Below are 21,090 nucleotides of genomic sequence, written 5' to 3' on the forward strand. Positions count from 1 at the left end.
GGGTCTTTGTCCCCCTGCCTTGGTTTCCTGAGTCCCAGTGGAACGTCATGGTCCCAAAGACTGCGGTGTTCAAAGAGCAGCCATGCTGCTGTTCCCACCAAACTAACAAGCAGCCTCTGTGCATCCTTGTTTGGAGGGAAACATCCCACCAGGGATGTGCTGGCTGATCTTTCTGGCTTTCTCAACCCTTTCCAGATACTTCTATACTCTGCTTCTTTCATTAATTGGATTATTTGTTTTTTAAGCCTGTTGCTGAGCAAGCCAAATTGACCCACGCCTGGTTCACAAAGCCTGAAATAGTTGTGCCTTCAGTCAAAGCAGTGCTGAAGGGGGATAACAGCCGCAGAGACCAGGCTAGTTTCTGGCCCTGCTGGGCATACTTAATCCTTGTTAGATTTATCCAGGTGTCAAGGAAGCACTTAAATAGCAGCCAGAGGCTGGGAGTATGCCCCCTTGCTGCCTGATGATCTGGTATTTTAGTCCTCTGTATGTATCCTGGGCTAATACAGGGATTTGTAGATAGAGATGAGCTAATTTTCTTGTGAGGAGTCTGGAGAAATTTTCTTTGCTGTCCCATCCTTATCCTAAGGAATAAAAATGGTCCGTTCAAAATGGGGTTTCCTATGGTCAGTCATAGGTTAGGATGGCAGGATACTACTGTTCTTTGAAGATTAGGTAGGTCAGTGAGATGCTGCAAATCCATGAGACCAACAGAGGAGGCAAACCTGCTGTTGTGATAAAGTAGAGAAAATAATTTCAACACTGCTAGTGACTGCCACTGCCCAAACTGCAGCTAACTTTTACTTTACTTACAGTGCAAGATGCCATATTAAGAAATAAGATAAACCTAACTTTTTCATGTCAGAAGTGCTTTGGGTTTGTTCTGCTATTCAGAAAGCAGTCAGATTCTTCAGGATTAGGGGCAGCTGAGGCATGTCATCTTCATTAAAAGCCTTTGGAATCTACAGCTGAGACACCGTATGTTGAGCATCCTTAGCCCTGACTGTGCCCACTGAACTGCAACTGAACTTGCTGGGTGAAGTATAATTCCAGATTTTGCAGATGGAGGCATCAGAGAAGAGACTTTAGGTTATTGAGCAGATTCACTGAGTGGGTCTTAATTGTAGAATATAATTTTACGAGGCCAGAAGTATCATCCCTGGTATAGATTGTGGCAATATAACTAAAATTGTTAACAGAATTTATCATGCATATGGTTATAAAGGGGGAATGCCCCCAAATGCATGTTGACTTTGGGGAAGGACTTTAGAGAGATTGCTCTCGGTAGTGGCTTTTCTGACGCGTGTGCTAGACCAATTTTTGCTGCTAGTGTGGTAAATGCTTAAAGGGCTCTTTATGGGCAGAACAGATTAAAGCTAACATTCTGTGAACTCCCCAGGTTTCACTATTCCATAGTGATGCTCCTTATTAATAGTAGGTTGCATGAGGAAAAGCAATTGGGAAAAATTGTGCCTGCTTCACAGTAAGAATTCTTATTAGGAAGTGTTTTGATGTTGTATTCACCTGTGCTAACTCCCTGGCTTTTAGCTGTGCTCTTCGTTACCCTTGCCAAAGCACCTATCAACACTGTGTATTGGGTATAATATGAGATGTGGCAGTAAAACACGATGCAAACATGAAACTTGAAATGTAGGATTTGTTAGATTGGAAATGTGAAACTAGGATGCTGTTTCTCCTCAGGGTCACAGTAAATCAAGAGGGATGTGGGTGGACACCAGCAGCCGTTACACAGAGCCGGTGAACGGGGCATAAAAAAACCGGAGGTCTAAACTAATTTGAGGAAGACTCAAGTCTGCTAAATACTGTTGCAGCCCAGAAGCTGATAAAACCTTGCTCTTATCAGCTGTAAGTTGTGATGTTAAGGTTTTCGGCTCCCTTATTTGCAGCCGTACCTGACTAGTTATCCTAGTGCTAGCTTGGTCTTTCCTCACAGCCTCCTTGAGAGTCACCTTTTCCCACACTTTCTGAACCCATGTGCTCTACCTCTTGTTAAAGCTCTGACTTCTTTCAGAAGTTGAAATGCTGAAGAACTTCTTGTGACTTTAGCCAAGGTCTAGCAGTGACATACGTCTCCCAGACAAAAGACAGCCAGTTCAAGCAGTATTGTAGCTCACCTAGTAGGCAACAGCTGTCCAGATACAGATCTAACCTGCACCCCCAGGGCAAATATACTGTGCTACACCTCTGGTCCTTGCAAATGCTAACATGAATCTGTCGGATTGTGTCATCCCGGGAAAAAGTGGAATATGAGGAAAACACAGCAATTTTACTGTCCTGGTAGCACATTTTCTTTGTCTTTTTATATGTTGCATGGCCAATGGCATCCTGGGGTGTATTAGGAGGGGGGTGGTCAGTAGGTCGAGAGAGGTCCTCCTTCCCCTCTACTCTGCCCTGGTGAGACCGCATCTGGAATATTGTGTCCAGTTCTGGGCCCCTCAGTTCAAGAAGGACAGGGACCTGCTGGAGAGAGTCCAGCGCAGGGCGACTAAGATGATTAAGGGAGTGGAGCATCTCCCTTATGAGGAAAGGCTGAGGGAGCTGGGTCTCTATAGTTTGGAGAAGAGGAGACTGAGGGGTGACCTTATTAGTGTATATAAATATATAAAGGGGGAGTGTCATGAGGATGGAGCCAGGCTCTTCTCAATGGCAAACAATGATAAGACAAGGGGTAATGGGTATAAACTGGAACACAAGAGGTTCCACTTAAACTTGAGAAGAAACTTCTTCTCAGTGAGGGTGACAGAACATTGGAACAGGCTGCCCAGGGAGGTTGTGGAGTCTCCTTCTCTGGAGACATTCAAAACCCGCCTGGACACATTCCTGTGTAACCTTATCTAGGTGTTCCTGCTCTGGCAGGGGGATTGGACTAGATGATCTTTTGAGGTCCCTTCCAATCTCTAACATACTGTGATACTGTGATACTGTGATCTGAGTTTTCCTCGACTTGCCAAGGTGGTGTTGTGCTTTCATAGTCAGACCATGATCAGTGACTTTTCACAAAGCTCTACCTTCTCTCCTTTGGACTCCTTTTCCATGCCATCACATTTAAGGTGTGCTGTCTTTCTAAGAATGTGTATAGCATCTTTCAAAGAATAAGGTGTATCAGCTTTCTGTAAGTGAGTGTTTTCACTTGCCATGGCTCCAAGGATGGGGAATGGTCTGGTAATACCTCCTCCAAACTGTGGGGAGATATGGGTGTCATCTCTGGAGTTTGGAATTAAACTTTTCAATTCTTGAACTGGTCATTTGCCCAGGATCATTTTTTTTCTGATAGGACACATGATAACTGTTGTACTTGAATGCTTTTCAGAAAAGGAAGCTGAGAGATGGATTGTCAGGTAATACAGTATCAGTGAAGGATGAGCCAAAGCCCATTCTTTCATTCACTTTAAATCCATGTATATCCACATGTTATCCAAGGGATTGACTAGCTTGTTTTCAGAAAAATTAGTTTTGTTCATTTTATACAGCAGTTTACCAGTGATATGAAGCATGCCCTGAGTTCACTTTTTCCCATTTCTCTGTATGAACATTATATGATATGAATTCATTTGAAATTTATCTTTGCATGGTAAGGCTTTGCCAGGTCACCACCAAGACATGCTTTGTGCTGCCAAGCATTATTCTTGACTTCATACTTCCTTTTCAAATATTGGACTAGATGAGTTTTGAAGGTCCCTTCCAATACAAACTATTCTATGATTCTATGATGTTGCAGGGGATACGACACACACTGGTGCCTCCTGCTTGGGCAGTCTGCACTGAACTTGTCCTAGCCCCAGCAGATTTGCCTCCAGCCACATGTGCACTTTCCAGCATCATCCCCACTTTGCCTTGGTGGTGGTTCTTTCCAGCAATCAGGCTGCCTTGTGTGCAAGGGCTACCGGAGGCTGTCAAATATGAGGGAGGACATTTATTGCAGTGATCCTCACCCACTCCCATTTTACTAGGTTACATCCTATTGCATAATCAAATGCTGTGTGTTTGTTATCCCCAGAGGGCTTTTGTCTCAGTCAATGAGCATCAAAGATGATGGTTATCAGCACAGACAGCTGGTAGTTGGTTTGGGTTTGTTTTTTTTTTAAAATTTTAATTTTTATCTTTCATTGTGGCTCTGATTTTTGTATTAGCAATCGGATTATTCAGATTATTTCCATTTAGTAATTTTCTTACTGTTCTGTGTTCTTAATGGAGTACTATTTGGACATCCTCTGAACCTGAAATTTATTCCTGTACTTCTGCACATCAAGAATGATGCAGTCTTGCTTCTCTTTTATGAAGAGCTGTTGTAATATAGACAGATTATTAAAAAAAATCATTTCCAACCCAGAAAATGGACTTTTGGAAGTATGCATTAAATACGTATCTGTGTACCCAAAGCTGCAGATGAAACATAGGCCCAGATGACAGGCTCCTTTTCTCTCCTGCAGTCAGTGCAATTCATTTAACTACTTGTCTTAATCTGAATGTGGGTACATGAAGTTTTGTGAGAGTCTTCCAGGCACTCGGACGCTTCTTGTATGATCTGTGTATATGTGTATCCAGTAGTACCTTCACTCTGTTCTTCTGGAGAAGATCCTGTTTTCATTTTTAGGCAGCTTCATCTGGAATCACCTAATTCATGAGGACCTTGGAGGTTTGTTTTGGGTTTTGGTGGGGTTTTTTTATTATTTTTATTTTTTTGTTTAATTTTGTTTTGGTTTTGGTTCTTTTTCTCAATTGCACAGTATTCTAGCTTTCCACATTCATAAATCATCAATACATGAAAGGATTAGGGGCAAGCTACTGTGGAGGCTTTGCTGCAGACAGGAACTGGGCATTTCAGACCACATACTAGATAAAGACCCATTTGACCCTGCAGGCACGTTCACTTTGATCTGCAGAGTTCCCAAAGTGCTTGCAAAAACTGTTTGTGTTTGTTGATGTACTGAGAAGGTTCAGACTCCAAGCCTTTAGCAGTCTGAGAGGTAGGCAGAGGGACACACGCAGCATTGTGTGAGAGCCTGGCTGGCCAGGCTGTCTTATCTCCAGGACAGTTGAAAACACAGACCTGGTAGCATTACCCATATTTTTCATTATTGCTTGGGGTGAGAGCATTCACCAAGGAAGCAGGAGAACAAGGTTCAGCCTTACCTGAGGGAAGGGATTTTTCTTCATCTCTCTCTCCTGAGGAAAATGCCAAACCATAGGCCCTGCTTGGATGTGTACACTTTGCACTGTTCTTATCCTGCCAGTCTGTGTAGCAAAAAATGAAGGGTGAATAGAATGAATAGGGGTGAAGAGAGAGCCTGCAAGGCGTTGCAAGCCTGAGTAGTTCACACTGTGATAAAATCACTGTCTTGAGGGGTTGTGGAGGAGGATTTCTTGTTTTCTGGTCTCTGCTCCAAGAAATACTTTTACATGAGTCATAAGATAAAAAGGCATAATAGCACTGAGAACAGGGACTGGACTGCAGAAATTGTCCCACTCCCTCTAACTACACACTCAAGTTATTCATGTTACTATTTGAAATGTCAAATTATGTATTTCAATGTGCTGACACCCTAAAGAATTTTCAACTTGGCAGATATGCCAGGAGGGGAAATGTGGGACCAAAAGGTTTTCTTGGCATAAATTAATGAATTGATTACTATAACTTCGCCTTTCCCCCAAACCAGAGGTGGCTGTTTTTAAATGTGGACATCAAACAGAAGTAATCCTGGGTTAACATGATTGTTCAAACTGCTTAGCCCAAGTGAAAGGGTGTCTCAGTGACAGGGATGGTAGTAATTCACCTGCACGGCCAAGTTGCACATGTGAGTATTAATAACTGCAGTGATTATGGTATAATACTGATATGTCAATAATTATGAATAATATCAATAATAAGAAAAAAGAGCTGATGAGATTTTTATACATTTGTAAATACATGAACTGCATAGCCATTAGGAACACACCTGCTAAGTGTACTAATCAATAGCTAATCAAAACAGTCAAGAAATGTTTGGAAATGAATATGTAGAATAGCTAATGGAGTATTTTAAATGGTGGCTTAAGGGCTTTAAGCTTTATGCAGAGCTACTGTACTCAGGCATGTCATTTTTTCTGGAGAGCTTTAATGATACCAGCAGGGCTGTGAATACAGAAATGGATAATGAACACTAGTAAGGTTTCTTTGGATAGGTTTCTTGCATCTAGGGTAAAAGAGGGCTAACCTCTATCTCAGATCCTGCTGGAACAAGTCAGCAAATGCTGGCAAGCATCCTTTGGAAATGGTAAAATTGCCCGGCCTGCTGCCTTCTGCCAGATGATGCTATGTAGTTTTAGCGTGTCATACACGAAACCAGCCCCAACAATTGAAATCTCACAATAATATCCAAGGCTGAGCAAGAGAGATGGAAGATGCCTATGTGACAGAATTTCTATGCCAATGGGAGAAAGATCTTCATAAATATTGTTCTCTTACTTCATGATAAGAGACCATTTGGATACTAGCAAAAGTCAAGAGATCTCATTTGTGCTGACACTAATCCATTCAATACAAAACACATTGTAAAAGGCCTCTTGTAGAGTTCATAGAATAACCAGGTCCTATTAGCAAGCCTATGCTGCCTGCCTGCTGTGTGCCTTCACACAAGGTGGAGCGGCAAATGTACTCCTGCTGTTACTGAACCAGGAGCACAGGCTGGTACCTACAAAGGCATCCGTCCTCTTTGTAACCTGCAAACCCAGATACTCTGCTTTACAGTTCTGCAGTCCCATGGTGTTGCCATATATCCACAAAGGACTGTAGCCATATGCCTTGCAGAAGAGAGGTCTGTCATGGTCCAGTCACGGCTTTTTCTGTGTCGGCTGTTTCTAGTTGTCTTTCGGCAGGTATGTATCCCGTGGTTCCTGGCTCCTTGCTCTCTTGCTTATCTGGTTCTCAGTTTATCCGGTTCTCCCCCTCTTATATTTTCCTCAGGTCTGCTTCTATTTTAGGTCATTTTTACCAACTCCTTGTCTTCTCCAGTCTAACCTTACTATGCATGCTAAGTGAACTGTTTTCAGCTGGCACTTTTAGGGGGACACTCTTAGAAACGGCCTCGTTGCTCTGCCTTCCCTCTTGCCCTTTCCACATCTTTCTGTGTCACAGTCTGAACCCTGCAGATCAACAGCATTGCTACAGTGCAGCAGGGCAAGCATTCTCCCTAGTTATCTGTGAATTAGTGAAAACAGATTAAAAGCTAGCCTGCATCTATGGCTATCAAGGCTGTACGGACAGGTTTCTGTTGCACCTGAAGTTACTTCTGAGAACCTATATATGATGGGGATGCCTGTCACTTCTCTTTCTTTGAAGGGAAACCAAAGCACTTTCTGCAGTGAGAAGGCACAGTCCAGCAGGGTTACGAAGGTAGATTTTGTGCTACACATAGGAGCTTTCAAAACTGGGCATTAGCTTTGGCTAGGCAAGCCTGGCTTCATCCATCTGTGACAGGATTTAATAAATTTCTGCAGCTACAGCATGCACTTTTATCTGAAAGAAAACTGTTTACTTATTTGCTTTTAATTATTTATGGTAATGAAATAGCACCCATATCTTGAAATTTTCCACAAAAATTAATACTCTTGTAGTTCAAATCTGTGGCCAAGAAAGAAAACAGTTCCCCACTGTTGCTTATAATGTTTATTTGTTTTTAACTTCAAAACACAGGTGATTTTCTTAAAACAAATAGAGTAATGGGGGAAATGAAGGTGGACTCTTTGTACCTTTCCCAAAAGACACATCTGGAAAAACATACTTTTGCAAAAAACCCAATGTTTTAGCACACTCAGACAGGGAGATTCCAGGAAGTCATAAATAGCAGTGAGGTTAGCAACTAATGTTGTTGGTTTGTTTGTTATTTTTCTTTTTGTGGGTTTTTTTTCCTTCTTTTTTCCCTTGTTTAACTTGCAAACAGCACTAAATGAATCCACAATTTCCACAGCTAAAGCAGAGACATTTTTACAGAAGACTCTTGAGTATGCAGTTAATTTCCAAAATGGGGAATTGTGAAGATTCACTCCTAACTTTGATTCTGTAAAATAAACTTGGTGGAATAATTGGCTATTATAACATCTGATAGACTTGCTACAGATTTAAGCCTACATCTTAGCTATTTAAATCAGTATTGTTACTTGTCACTTAGTTACATTTACCTAAAAGTCATTTTTTACCCACAGGCAGGTACAAAATCTTTCTTTAGAAGTAGCAGTGAAGTGCTGGATTATATTTTGTAAATAGCTCTGGTGCCATAATTCGGCAGTACTCTTAGGAACTTCGTGTGATTTTCGGTTTCATTGCTTGTACAACATCTCTTGCTCTACCTTAATAGTCTGGTAAAAAACCAACCACTTTGGAGGCAGATCAGTAAAATTAAAGGCCAGCTTTCCTGACTCTGAATGCTACAGCCAGGCCATGCTCACTGGGAAGGCCAGGGAAGATGGAAATAATACTGCAGACCAACAAGATAGTTATTTTCATATTTAGGTAGCAATTTAAGTTATTTTTGCTCGCTTATGCCTGATTTCTGCAAGTCAGTTTTCCTTTTTTCCTTTTCCTGCACACTTGAAAAAATCAAATGTTTCTGGCACTGAGTATGCTGCAACACATTGTAATGTGCTTTGTGGCATTTTGTACCTACATAGAAGGAAAGTATCACTTTATTGTCTGATTTGCTCGGGTCGTAGAGTCATCAGTACTATCGCAAGAAACAGACAGACTGGGAATTAGGAAATCACTCTAGCACGGATCTGAAGAGGGTCTTCCTGAACATAAAGTGAACGCGTGTGTGAAGTGGCTGCAAAACTTACAGTCTATCACATTCAATATCAGGGTTATTAGATGGTGTATCGAAAACACCAATATCCACCTCCCTGTTTGCTGGAGGGGGGGTGTTGGTTGGACTTCCCACCCCAGAATCAGGGCTTGGTGCCAGGTGCATTTCTCCTGCATACTTCTCTTCCTTCTGAGAGGGCTCTTGTTGTTTCTGCTTGAGGTTTTTGAAACGTTTGAGCTTCACAGGGTCCTTGACTTCCTTGGCACAATGGAACAAGATGAAAATGTCCCTCCGAAATTTGGAGCTCATTCCAAAGTAGATAATGGGATTGTAGAAGCTGGCAGACTTAGCAAACAAACTGGCAAGGATGCTGGTAAGATTGGGCACAGGGTGACCATAGGCAGACCATATAGAGATGACAGCATATGGTGACCATGCAATAATGAAGGCTGTGCAAATCACAATAGAAACCTAAAAAACAGAAGAAAAACTGTCTTAAATCTGTTCTGGAAGACTACATCGGGGAAGTGATACACTGGGAATAGTAGCTTGGACACTTGGCTGGAAGGGAAATGTTCAGATTGTCCTGAATGCATGGCTCACAACAGAATACAGGCAAGCAAAAGGTTGGATTTGATGGAGCCAGGCAGACCTAAAAGCTGTATATCAAATTTTGGCATGGTGATGTGCTTAAGCAATGTGTCATATAATGAAATGAAAATAATTACAGTCTCCTGCTTATTTATATGAATTCAGAAGGTTTTGGGTAGACTAGTGTCAATGATGAGTAAATTGAAAGCTCCACTGTAACTTCTGTGTGTGCTCAGAAGTATTGGAACTTCTGACAGAAAAGAACATACGCCAAAACAAATTTTTGTTTTGTGCTGAACAACACACTCCAATTATATTTAGATTATTTTTCACATGATGTAGCACCAATATGAGCCAAGTGACAGGGCAGAAGTTTTCAACAAATCTCATATTCCTCACTGAGTTCAGACTCTGTTGCTAGAGATTATAGAGAAATGCAACGCAGCCGTTTTGGCTTTTTGCCCTTTCCTGTTCTGCGACCAGTTTTTGGGGAGATAGATTTCACTGAAAAAAGACCCACCCAACATGAAACCCAAACTCACCCTGGTGACGTCCCGCTCTACTCTCCTCTGTCTGTCTGTAGGATCACCCAGTCCTGTTAATGCATGGCTTAGCTTGACAGTATTGATAATTGACACATATGAGAAGACCATGACTGTGACAGGTAGGAAAAAACAGCAGATAAAAATGGAGATAATGTAGGACTTGTAGATCGTAGAGAAGTTGGCTTTTGCCCAGTCTATCTCACATGTGCCGTACATTCGATCTGGAAAGAAAAAAATAAGTTGGTTAGCATTTTCAGAACTTTTATCTGCTTTCAAGTGATTAATTTATCAGTTCAAATACTGTATTTTTCTTCTTTTGAGCACTAAAGAATGAATTGATCTGTATGATTTGATGTGCTGTGACATAATTTCCTACATAAACAATTTTTCAAGACCAGCAAGACTGTAAGAAGTTTTAATGCCTATTATTGTTCTGTCCAGTTTAGTATTCCAGTGTAAATACATAATGTACAAACTGTTGTTTCTGGATAGGAAATTGTGATACATAACTAGAAAAAAAAAAGATAATAATTCAGTAGGTTTGATATACTTGTGTGTTATCTACTCTTACTTGTCATAATTGTCTACATAGTAACTTCCTAACATGAGCACTGTAATAGCATAACAAGCAATTAGGAAGACACAATATGCCAAATGTAAAAAATCACTACTTGCATAGCAATGTAGGAAACAAACATATTGAAGGCCTTTTAATAGATACAAAAAAGCAGTGAAATCTGTGAGAGCCATGAAAGCAAATTGCTACAGCTAGTGATAAAGATTACGGGAAAATGAAATATGAATACTTAGAAAGATATGAGACCTTTTATCAAATGGGAAGCATACAGTTCTGCAACTACAAAGGAATTGCAGACTTTTGGCAAAGAAATTGGGCATATTGGAGGATCTGCAGCTAACGGGATTTACAAAAGGACACTAGCTGATCAGGTACATCAGGGAAAGGAAGAAGGAATAAGGTGCAGTCTCTGCTTAAGTACTTTTATGGCTTCTTTAGATCCTCTAATGTGTTTGCAAATATCTCCTAACAGAAAACTTTAGTTCAATAGCATCAGAGATTTTCTATAGGTTGTGAATTTTTAATTTTTCTTTTTAAGTGGAAAAAACTGTTTGGTGTTTTTTTTCAGGCAGCTATCACAGCAAATGAAATTACAAATAAATGAAGCATGAACCAAAATTATGTAAGTCGAGTATTAACAAGTCCTGGAGATATGAGAAATCACTGACACCCAGGGATAATTCTGAATCAAAAAAAAAACCCCACAACCTTAAAGAATCCCTTAATTCTTCACAGGTGATAGGTTTAGACAGGATGAATTAAAGCAGCAAAGATTAAAATCTTTTTTATGATTCTCATCAAAAAGAGCTTGGTATTTTTATCACCAAAAGCTCTAGGTGCTGCTGTCTGGATGTGCTCAGTAACAGAAATAGATTTTCGTCTCCTTTGCTTTTTTCATCAGTAGACTTCAATATTAAAAAAGATAACTGTAAAATCTGGCTTAATTCCAGGTTTCTGGTTTCCAAAGCTTTTTGACTGAAAAATGAAAACAGCCTCCAGAGGACATGAAGAGAAAATCCTGCAAATTTTCCATGAGCCAGAATTTGGAGCTCTGTTTCCTCCCTCTGCAGGGATACTGGCAAGTGGCATTTCCAAATATCAGCGAGGTCCTGGTCTGCCTGCACCCGCTGCCTGCTGTTGGACTTACCATTGCTCAGCACCCACATCTCCATGGATGCCTTCTGTGGAATGAGTTTAGTGTCAGCCCAGGAACCTGAAACTGCTATGATTGGTAGAAAAAAGTGTTGCTAGAAGTGGTCTTAAAGACCACTGTCAAGGAATTGAACACAAAGTACAAACAGGATCCATGGGAGTAGTTGGATACCCTGATAAGGCAGTGATGCACAAGAAGTCCTTGGCTGTAGTGTAAGGCAAAAAAGGCATATCAGAAATCCTGAAATGCTTCAACAAATGAAGAGCTAATGAGATTAATGTAAAAAGAAAACACAGATTGCTAGAAGATGCACAGAAAATGTTCAGTCCAACACCCCAAAGTTTGACATATCCATAGTGCAAAAGCGTATATGTAACATAAAGAACATAATAAATATCTAACAAACAGATTGATTTGGTTTCAAACAAAAAATCCATTGAGCCTAATATCCTCCTAACATTTTGGTTTGGTTAGGATTGATGATTTAGCCAATCAATCACAGAAATGCATGCTTTTCTCACACCCACACTTTAAGTCTTGAGATGCCTCAAACCTTCACGTTTGATAAGAGGGTATATTCATATAGCTGCTTTAATAAGTCTTCACAGATTTCATGACTTCTCAAAGGATGCAGATGCCTGCAGGATCCAAGCATGTAACTACTGAAAAACTGGACAATTTCATTCACAAAATTTAAGTTGTTAGGACTCCTGTATCATTACCATTTGTTCCTAGATATTTGTTTTCTTGAATTTTTTCAGACTTAATGTGAAGCAATTTCTCCAGCTTTTTCTTGTGAAGAAATTTTCTGGTGTGGGAATATGTCTTAGCCATTGAATTACCACAGTGGTCACTATTCAAAATTTTTCCTTCCCCCCCTTCTTTTTTACTATGGCCTTATCTTGCACACTAATCACTTGTTGGACTGACAGACTTTCTGACATCTTTTTCTTCTGCTGTTTTGTTATAATTTTCATATTTTTAACAAGTAGTTCCACCAGATCTTTCCGACCTGTCTCACTACAGTTTCAAGTTTAACTTGCTGGAACCTGTGTTCTTTTCTAGCTTCCTAATCTTGATAGTTTTTGAAGGATGTCTTTTGATAGTTTCCTTTATCTCATTGCTTTACCATGCCAAATATTTCTGGCCTCTCTTTTTTTCACAGGTAATATATGCACTTGGTCCAAGTATTTCAGGTAATACCTTTGAAGAAAAAAAAATCTCTTTATAGCTGATACCAAAGCAGGCAACACTCTGCACATACGTCATGCATGATGAATGATTCTCTCAGTTCCACTGATAATTGGTCTGGTTTATCATGAACAGCAAGAAAGAAAGGTAAGAACCTTTGTCCAGTTAAGTGGATAGGTGCCGAATAGTTACAACTGAAAGATACCTGTTACCTGTGTAACTGCCCCAGCCAAGTAATGGAGCTCCTGACCAGAAGAAAGCTGCTACCCAAATGAGAACCAAAGACACCGTCATGCTGTTGTTGCTGATGCAGTGACCTGCAATGGCATGGTTTGGTTAGAAAATAGTACTTAGAAAGGCAAACATATCTCTGAAATCAAAATGTTTTCCTATACCAACGGCTAATAAGGGAAATACAGCCATTTAAAAATGAGACAAAAAAAAAAAAAATTAAAATAAAGCATATTCATAAGGAAAGCTTAAATTTGAAGGCATCTGTCAGGCTAGCTCTCAAGCCCATTTGTGAACACTGGAAGTGAATGGCTTTAAAGCATGAGACAATATGCTTGTTGTGCAGTGCAGAATTAGCAAATTCTACGTCAGACTTATGTTTTGCCATTTTGTAAAAAGCAGGAAACAGTTGTACGTCAAATTTTACATAGAAACAAACAAGCTAGGTCTAAATTCAGAGAATTTTCTTTTGCCTGTTGAAAAGATAAAATATACTAGATGCTCAGACCACATTAGCCATTTGTGCTGGTTTTGCCTGGGGTGGAATTAATTCTCTTCATAGTGGCTAGCATGAATCTACGTTTATGATTCGTGCTAGAAACAGTGTTGATAACTAAGGGATCTTTTCATTATTGTTGAGCAGTGCTTACACAGACTCAAGGCCTTTTCTGTTTCTCACCCCACCCCACCAGTGAGTGAGTAATCTGGGGGTGCACAGGAATTTGGAAGGAGACACAGCCAGGACAGCTGACCCAAATGCAAAGGGGATATTCCATACCACAGAACATTATGCTCCGCATATGAACTGTGGGAGTTGGCCAGGAGCCACCGATCATTGCTCAGGAATGGGCTGGGCATCAGTGTGTGGTTGAGCAATTGTATGGTGCATCACTTGTGTTTCTTGGGGTTTATTGCTTTCTCTCTGTTTCCTATTATTATTATTAAACTGTTCAATCTCAACCCACAAGTTTTGGCTTCTTCCGATTCTCCTCATCCTACCAGAGGAGAGGTGGGTGTTGTGAGCAAATGGCTGCATGGTATTGAGTTGCAGGCTGAGGTTAAGCTAGAATATCATTTGGTACACAATATTTAATCTGTCCTACTCTTGCCATACATTGTGGTCATTTCTTTGCTTATGTGTGAAATACTTATGCATCATAGAATCATAGAATGGTTATGAATGGAAAGGACCTCAAGATCATCTAGTTTCAACCCCCTTGGCATGGGCAGGGATGCCTCACACTATAACATATTGCCCAAGGCTCTGCCCAACTTGGCCTTAAACACTGACAAGGATGAAGCATTTACCACTTCATTCCTCAACATTTCTGTAAAGTTATACTGGTTAGTGGCATGTGGGGATGGAAGATTGCTACAGAAGCTGGAGGGAAGATGTGCAGATTGAAAGATCCCAGCACCATCTAAAGCCATGATGCCTACTGTGCACAAATCCTGGTAAAACATCCTAAAGACTGAAAATGTTTGTATGTGTAGCACCTTCCCGAACCAAGGATCTTATCAACAAGTGGAAACTTCTTCCCAAACATCATCTCATAGAAGATGAAATTAATTGCTTACAGTAAGATCCAGACAATGATCACTTAGAAGTTACTTAGGTTGCATTTTGAAGACTACAGAGGGTCAGCAGGATGTGTGGTTTCCTCTATCACAAGGGTGGATTTAGCCCATGGTGACCAAAGTGTAGTAGTAGTAATACGGCTTTTTCTGGGGTTGATTCTGAAAGATTCAATGCTGACATATTTGTAATATAAATGACTGTGTTATGTTCTGGTTTCCAATGCAGGCAATTTGTATTTGATATAGCTTGTGACTGAAAGAAACACAGATTTACACAAGGCACAAAGCAGAACTGGGCCTGCCAGTTACTTCTGGCAGGTTATTCCTTACCTTTCTCAGGATGGCAGCCCTTGATGTAGCGAGTCACACTGATTACTGTAAGGGTATTAATGCTAGCAAGGCCAAACAGAAGTGTCAGGAAGCCATCAATCTGAAAAACAAAGCAGTGCAGGATGTTCCTTTACTGCAGAGAGTGGAAAATGAAAAGAACTACAGGGATTGTTCCTGTCATTTTCATGTTAATGCTCTTGAAAGTTTTTCAGAAACCCAGCTAGCAGGAAAATATGAAATGTCAGGTGCTGTTATCATCTATAGGATCAGTGAGCAAGTAAATGTTCAAAAATTATATAAGTGCTCTGACATGTACATAAAATAAACAAGCAAATGCATCCTTACATCTATATGCTTCCCCGAAATGACTTGCCAAGTGAAGGAGAAAAAGGTTGAACTGAAAGCAAGAAAAGCCCTGAGCAGGCAAAAATGTACTGGATGCAGCTGTCCCATGTAGGCAAAACAAACATGCAAGCTGAACCCATGAAACCTAAACCACACAGGAAAGAACATAGGAGGTAATGGCCTTGGCTGAGTGAGAGAAGCTTTTTAAATAACTAAATAAAACCATCCAAAGGTAAATCATTCCAATAGATTGAGTCTCAATGTTGGTGCTATTGCTTGGCTTCTATATGTTAATCCCTGGTCCCCATCACTTCTGACTGACACAGGCAGACCTATACAGCTGTGTAGGCTTCCACTGACATCAGTATCTCAGTGATAGACGCACAGGATAGTTACAACACTGATAGCCTCACTTATGGGTATAGGAAGGAAATTGCTGCTGACTCTAGTGGAGATGGTGTAGCCATCTGCTAAGGAGCACTATATGACTGGGAAATGATCCAGGCAAAACACTGAAGGCAGTCATTTATTTCTTTTGAAAGCTTGTGATGTGATACATCAAACCAGCCAGAGCAGAGGAGCACTTGGAGGTGCCAGTTTTACACTGAGGGAAGCAGGAATCTTAAGCAAGCATATCTGGACTGTAACTTGGCATTCAAGTGGTAAAATTACCAGCAAAAAGGCACATCATTATTCTACAGGAACAACCTCTGTGTTTGTGCGAATGGGCACAACTCCCACAGAATTCAGTTTATCCCAGCACTGAATCTGGGGCTTTAATCCAGGCTTAAAGCTGAGACCATGGCAGATTGTATAAATTAAATTGGGTGAAGGGTTAGGAATGGGCTGCCTCATCATTTCTTTCACTGGTGGCTGTTTTTTTGCTACCAATGCTCTTACATTGACTCTATACACTTCTTAATGTCAACTTTTACTGACTGACCACAGTTTAAATTTGTGCAAGACTTGCTACTACAGCAACCTACACCCACCCATGCTCCACTTATTTGCAACCAGCTCATGCTTTGGGTATAAATGCAACCATGTTTACACCAGAAAAAAAGATTTCCTTGGATGTCTCAGCTACTTGCTAGAAGCTACACTTGGCTAACCTTGGCCTGCTGCGTGCTGTGGAGATTGGTGAAATACTTGCATTTCATTAGCCTTATTGATGCAAACAGCTGCCACTTCTCCATTTGCTCTAACAACAACGTTTCATAGATGAGGAAAACAGTGAGGCCAAGGACTACTGAGAAGCCAGGCTGCATAAGCTTAAGCAATTGCATTAGTTAGATTAGATTAGAAAGGAAGCAGTATTTCAGCAATTATGCAAATGAACACTTTGAAATTAAGTCTAAAGAGCTATGAGACTGAACACTGAAGAAGTAGGACAAGCTTCTCAGTGTGTCTCATAGCCCTCCTACAAAACCCACATTTTTTCTCGTACTCGGTGGTGTATCACCTGCAGATGTGACCATTATTTTTCCAGCCCCCTTCCCTGTTGAGGAACAATTATATTGAATAATATATTGAATAATTATATTGTGATTAGTTCAAACAGCCCTTGAGCACACTTACAACGGAGGAAAGTGGGTCTAAAAGTACACTCTTGCCCTTTACCATTTAAGATGAAACTCTGCCACCATAAGAAAAACAAGCCAAAATGTTTTCTTTGGAGTGGTACCTTGTTAAAGAAAAGGAAATAATAAAAAAGAAGAAGCAGTTTTACCTAAGTCAACGTAGTTCATAGGACCAAGCCATTGTCAGTGCCATGTCTTGTTTATGTAGTATTTCATAACAGCATTTCAGCAAATCAACATACTGTTGCTTCTGCTAGTGTGGGGCTATCATCAGAGATTGACCAGGGCCATGTGGTTAGCAAGTGGATGAAGTGGCAGCAGTCTCCTGGGGACAGCTTTGCTACCTGTCCCTGTGCTAGGCACAGGCTCAGTGGTTTAGGGACAGCTGATGGGGTGAAATGCCAAGGAGAGGGAGATCTGGGGATGACAAGAGTGTTAGGATGAAATAAATAAAGGAGGTAAATGAGGTGGCTCTCAAGCTGTAGAACAGCCCACGCAGAGGCCATGGCATCTGGAACATTAAAACATGAGAATGCATCCAACAGGGTTAGTGCTGCTTTGGGAGTAGGATCCTCAAACCAGTATCATCCCTGCCAAACTTCTAACAGCAACGAGTTAGCTCTTGAGCTTGCTTATGCATGTGCCATTTCCCAGCAAGTCTATCAATTCTGCAGTACATTTATACTGGTGTCACTTAGACATATGTCTTCAGAGGAAAATGAGTGATCTTAACTCTAGCTGTAGCCAACCTACTTCAAGCATACACCTACTGGATATAGAAGCAAGATCTCTGCTGCTTTTTCTGCTCCTGAACAGACAACAGTGACTGTAGCTAGCAACCAAAGTGACTATTTGGAACCCAAAGTAGTTTGCAACAGAAAAAAAATTGCTTTAGCATAGTTCTGACTTCTATAGGCATAGATATTAATATGTGTAGGTAACAAAAATACATTCTCAGTCTTCTGCCTCTTTAAAGATATGTGGAATGACAGCCAAGGAAATACTAGAATAGTAGATAACATTTAATTACTTTGGAAGATTGATTCTCTTCCTCTTCCTGGTTCTGGTTTTCCTTTTCTTTTATCCTACCCTCCCTCCCCCCCCCCTCCATCCAGCTCTTTCCTTCCACAGGCATAGTATTTCCTCCATTTTTGTGTAATGTAATTTTGGCCTTCCTATTGTTAATTACAATCAAATATCAGCAGTGTTAATTGGCAATAGTGAATTCTGTCATAAAGACAAAATTGGTTGTGTGGTAATTTTGATCCACCAGCTTTTCCTTTTATCCATTAAGAAACAGGAGTAGATTAGCAGTTTTAAAAGCTTTTCTGTCAGCACTATGCCAGTATTACTCCCTTGGCTATATAGATACTCACAGAACTCGCTCATTATCTTTATGTTGCCTGGAAGCTAAGATACAACTGAAGAAAAAGAGATGTTTTTTTCTGCTTTGTACTTGTGCCTGATTTTAAATCTCGCTAATGTTCTTGGTGTACTATTTACAACCCGCAATATCTAAAGTTTCCACTGCATGCAAATTCATTTCTTAAGCTTTGCTTCAACAGAGGGAGAGTCAGGAATCCCCAGTACACTATCAAATTTTTAGCTATGAGCTTGGGTGTGCCCCATTTTTACTACCTTTAATACTTATGCATCCCTATTGACTACATAAGGGTTGTCTTCATTTAAAGCAGACAGAGTAAAATATAACCTATTGTTCTTATTATTGGATTAATCAAGGTTTAATGGCACAAAAGCACATTGCCAAAATAGCTACTACATTTCAATTCAGGTTGAAGCATTGATCTCACCAGCCAGAAAGGATGCATTGCTCCCTCCTCTGGCCAATTGGTGCATCTGTTACAATTTCTTGAAGTCCTTTTGTTTCCCTTCGGAACCACAACGTCCTGTTTTTCTCTTCTATAAAATATGTGATAATGTATATGTAAAGAAAAAGCTAAACTCTAAACAGGGATTATTTAAACTCATCACAATAAATTCTCTCAGAATATTTCTTTGCATACAGATCAGATTAGTCCAAGATCAGAATGGAAATAGATAATAGCAATAAACCTCCTTCAACCTCAAGACATGAAAGATTGCTTAAATCAGTCTTTAAGAAATACATTTGGAAAAACACTTGTGGGTGCCTTTGAATAGAGTATGTTTTAAAATTTAACAAGTTCTTAAATTTTGCAGTAATATTGCACTCAAATCTGATGACAACGTAATTCTGCCATCCTCCAATATATCAATAATATGTCAGACTATAGTAACTCTTCTGTTAAATGGAAGAACTACCAAGATTTGTAATCAAAGTCAGTCTTCACAACACTTAAAGAGTGAAGTAATGTTCCTAAAGCACTCAAATTTTTCCTTAAGATTTTGCTCATGTGACATTGCTCTGCTATGATTGCATTCTGCCTTTTAAGATGTCTCAGCAGGCTTCAAGGGCAGCTCTTCTTAGAGGTGATGACATTAACCCAAGCCATTATAGGTCTCTGAGACAGATGGCACTTCATTTACTAATAAACAATGAGAACCGATATGCTACAGGATTAGTTTAAAACATTAAGTGAGAGCATCAGACACTCACTATTTTGTATTCACCAAGTGACTAAACCTTTCTGTTGATGGCATATATTTTTAAAGATAAGAAGAATATGAATGCAATGTTTACACTATACAATTATGTGCAGATATGTAATTATACTAACTATATATTTAAATATACATTTAGTGCCAGCTATTAATATATACAGGTTTTGTCTTTAGTAATGTTAGGAAATCCAGGAAAAATTTACTTGTTTCCTTGTAGTTATTTAAGTTTACTTGCAGTTATTTTAGGTTTATATATTGGGTGAATTGAATGGAATTCAATGTATACTTACTTTGGGCTGACTTTTAGCTATTAGAGTTGTAGCCCTCTCAGGTCACAATTTATACACATAGTAGAACATACCCTTATCAATCACCATGGTTATGAATGTAACAACTCCACCAAGTGCACATAATTTAACAAATAGATAGAAATTTCATTCAGAATTTCCTTACATAGCCTCATTAGATTATAACCTTACTTCAAGTACCCCACCTTCACATGCTTGGGAGCACCTGATCTCTAGCTCTGGGTTGGTACTGTGGGACCGTGGAAGGCTTTGGATCTCTCCAGCTCACACATGCAGAATGAACCTGGAGGAAGTAACCAACCATGTAGCTTGTACCACTCAATGATCCAGACACAGTGGAAAGATTCCCATCTTCAGGTTAAATGCTGTATTGCCATTGCCTTTCTGTAAATTACTGCACAGGGAAATTCAGAAGCACTAGATGGGAAACTCTAGCATTGCCCTCTGGAAACACTCATGCTATGCTTTGTAAAACACTTTTCAGTGTGCCAAACTGAGCCAAAACTTCCCTCCATTTGGATGATGTTAGTTCAGAGCTTACTTGTTTATTGCTAGCAGCCCCATTAATATAAACAAACAGACAGACAAAAGAAGAAAGCAGCCTCATGAGTCACCTGTCTCATATTTACATTTCCACAGAAAGCAAAGCTTGGCTCTGTGGGGTGTGGTGATCCTACCCCAATAACTGAGATCCATTAACACCAGATTAAAGTCATGCTTTTTAAAGAACTACTATCTTTGCCTTTTCAAAATATCATCATAAATGTTTCTGAAGGCTTACGCATGTCCCAGGGGAAGCAGAGGCTGTTCACAGGCTCTGTCAGGACAGCCTAGAGATTACAAGTGACCCTCCACGTTCTCCAAAGTACAATCATCTGTGTTGTTTCCCAGGAAGAAAGAATCTGCTTACGTAGCCACTATCATGTTAATACAAGGTCATCTCTAACTGCTGGCTGAGTGCCTACTGCTGAACTTATTCTTCTGCTCACAAAGCTCCTAAGCACAATGCAGAGCAGGTTGGTGACAGCTCAGCCATTAAGGGGCCAAGACAAGAACATGTTATGTTCCTGAAAGCCAGAAAAACTGCATGGCTACTAGTATATCTCCTCTTAGGCTGATCCTCATGGCTCCTTTGTATCCTGTACCGAAATCCCCAGAGAAACAGAAGATAACTGATTAATCCCAAGAAATATTTTATAGTCCTAAACTGAGAATGAGCTGTAAGGACTTTCACATCACTACTGTGTACGGTAAGCTGGACC

General features: G+C 40.2%; 1 protein-coding gene across 1 annotated transcript in view; it reads right to left on the reverse strand.

Moving 5' to 3' along the window:
- Positions 1-8,828: 8,828 nt before the first annotated feature.
- Positions 8,829-21,090, reverse strand: part of LOC308219476 (visual pigment-like receptor peropsin) — a gene marked incomplete at both ends in the record, with an annotated part of 31,189 nt that continues 18,927 nt past the window's right edge. The window contains 4 exons of the mRNA XM_080614496.1: positions 8,829-9,269; positions 9,932-10,155; positions 13,068-13,172; positions 14,995-15,094. Of these exons, the coding sequence (XP_080470622.1) occupies positions 8,829-9,269; positions 9,932-10,155; positions 13,068-13,172; positions 14,995-15,094 (870 nt within the window). The remainder of the gene's footprint in view (positions 9,270-9,931; positions 10,156-13,067; positions 13,173-14,994; positions 15,095-21,090) is intronic.

The sequence above is a fragment of the Psittacula echo genome (genome assembly GCF_963264785.1).
Source record: "Psittacula echo genome assembly, chromosome: 4".
Classification (NCBI taxonomy): domain Eukaryota; kingdom Metazoa; phylum Chordata; class Aves; order Psittaciformes; family Psittacidae; genus Psittacula; species Psittacula echo.